Consider the following 1,394-nt stretch of genomic DNA (forward strand, 5'->3'; position numbering starts at 1 on the left):
GCTTTTATAACACCTAAAACATGGGATAAAACTTGGTTCCACTGCTTTGTTCAATCAAAATCATTGCAGGAAACATAAGTCAACCACAAGTCCTCATCTTCTCTTGCAACACCCCACTTTTATTTGACTTTTTTTTCTCTTGTTCATGTCTCAAGGAGGATCCAATCCAGATGGTAACACTCAGGCCAACAGGGTAACTGATCACTGCTTCTTTTTCTTTTTTTCATGTAAGCTTTGCAAGTTTGAATATAATTTTCAATCTCTTTACATGATGTTTTATCTTTTTTTTTATTTTTTTATTTTGCAGTTTATCAATGAATTCCCAGTGTTCACGAATCAGATCGACTTATTAATAGCAAAATACGAGAAGCTGGTTGACACTGAAGCAACTCAGCTAGATGAGATCAATAGTTTGAAAGTCATGGTTGCAGACAAAGATGAAAAAATTCGCATACACGAACAATTGTACCGTGAGCTTCAGAAAGAGGCGAACGAATTGAGGGCGAATCTGGAGAAAACCAATAAGGAACATGATGTGAAGGTATCTGAACTCGAGAAAAAGGTCAAGGCCAAGGAAAAGGAAGTAGGCACAATGATCAATAAGGTTGAGGAGATGGCTAACTTGATGACTTGGGAAAAGCTAAGAAGCTTGAACTTAGGCTCGGGTGTGAGTGTGTACTAGCATTAGTCATGTATTGGATGGGTGTTTTAAACATCGTATCTTAAAATTTTGATGGCTGCTACCATGAATTTTTTTGCTTGTATTTTAAGTATAAAGTGTTGTTCTACTTGCTTGTGCAGCCGCAGTTGGATGACAGCCCAAATACTCGTAGATCAAAGTAAACTGTGAAATTGATGTTACACATACATACATACCCTTTTGAGTGGTTATTAGCAATGCAGAAGCAACCATATTAGGACAAAAAATATTATTAAATCAAATATGAGACATCATCCTTATCAGAAAAGCTGTACGGGATTCAAATGAAATAAAATAGAGTTCAAAATTTTTCTTATAAAAAGAGATGGAAGAAGCCTAAGAAAGACATTGAAGTTAGTTTTGAAATATTTCTCAAAGTTGTTTTTCATCCACCATTCTCCCCTATTTTGTAAAAAAAAAATTTATTACTAGTTTTATTCTGTAAATTTGTACTACCATCTCTAATATCAATTAATTTTGTCATATCGTGCTTCCCAAGATCTAGGGATAGGTATATGGATAGGCATCGATCTCTAAGTAGGGTGAGGCGTTGTTCAAGATCTCCAAGAGAGAGCGAAGATGATTACAGAAACGAGTAAGCGCAAGTTTATTTCATTTTGCTTTTGGTGTTATATGAACAGTGTGTGATACGAGTCACAAAAGTCCAAATTCTTGAAGGCGAGGCCCAATAAGC

General features: G+C 35.6%; 1 protein-coding gene across 1 annotated transcript; it reads left to right on the forward strand.

The window, feature by feature from the left end:
- Positions 1-867, forward strand: LOC107903080 (uncharacterized). The gene is made up of 2 exons (XM_016829135.2): positions 1-193; positions 308-867. Exons 1-2 carry the CDS (start codon positions 146-148, stop codon positions 680-682), a joined length of 423 nt encoding a protein of 140 aa, XP_016684624.1. The 5' UTR covers positions 1-145; the 3' UTR covers positions 683-867.
- The last annotated feature ends 527 nt before the right edge of the window (positions 868-1,394 follow it).

The sequence above is a fragment of the Gossypium hirsutum genome, chromosome D04, assembly GCF_007990345.1.
Source record: "Gossypium hirsutum isolate 1008001.06 chromosome D04, Gossypium_hirsutum_v2.1, whole genome shotgun sequence".
NCBI classification, from domain to species: Eukaryota; Viridiplantae; Streptophyta; class Magnoliopsida; order Malvales; family Malvaceae; genus Gossypium; species Gossypium hirsutum.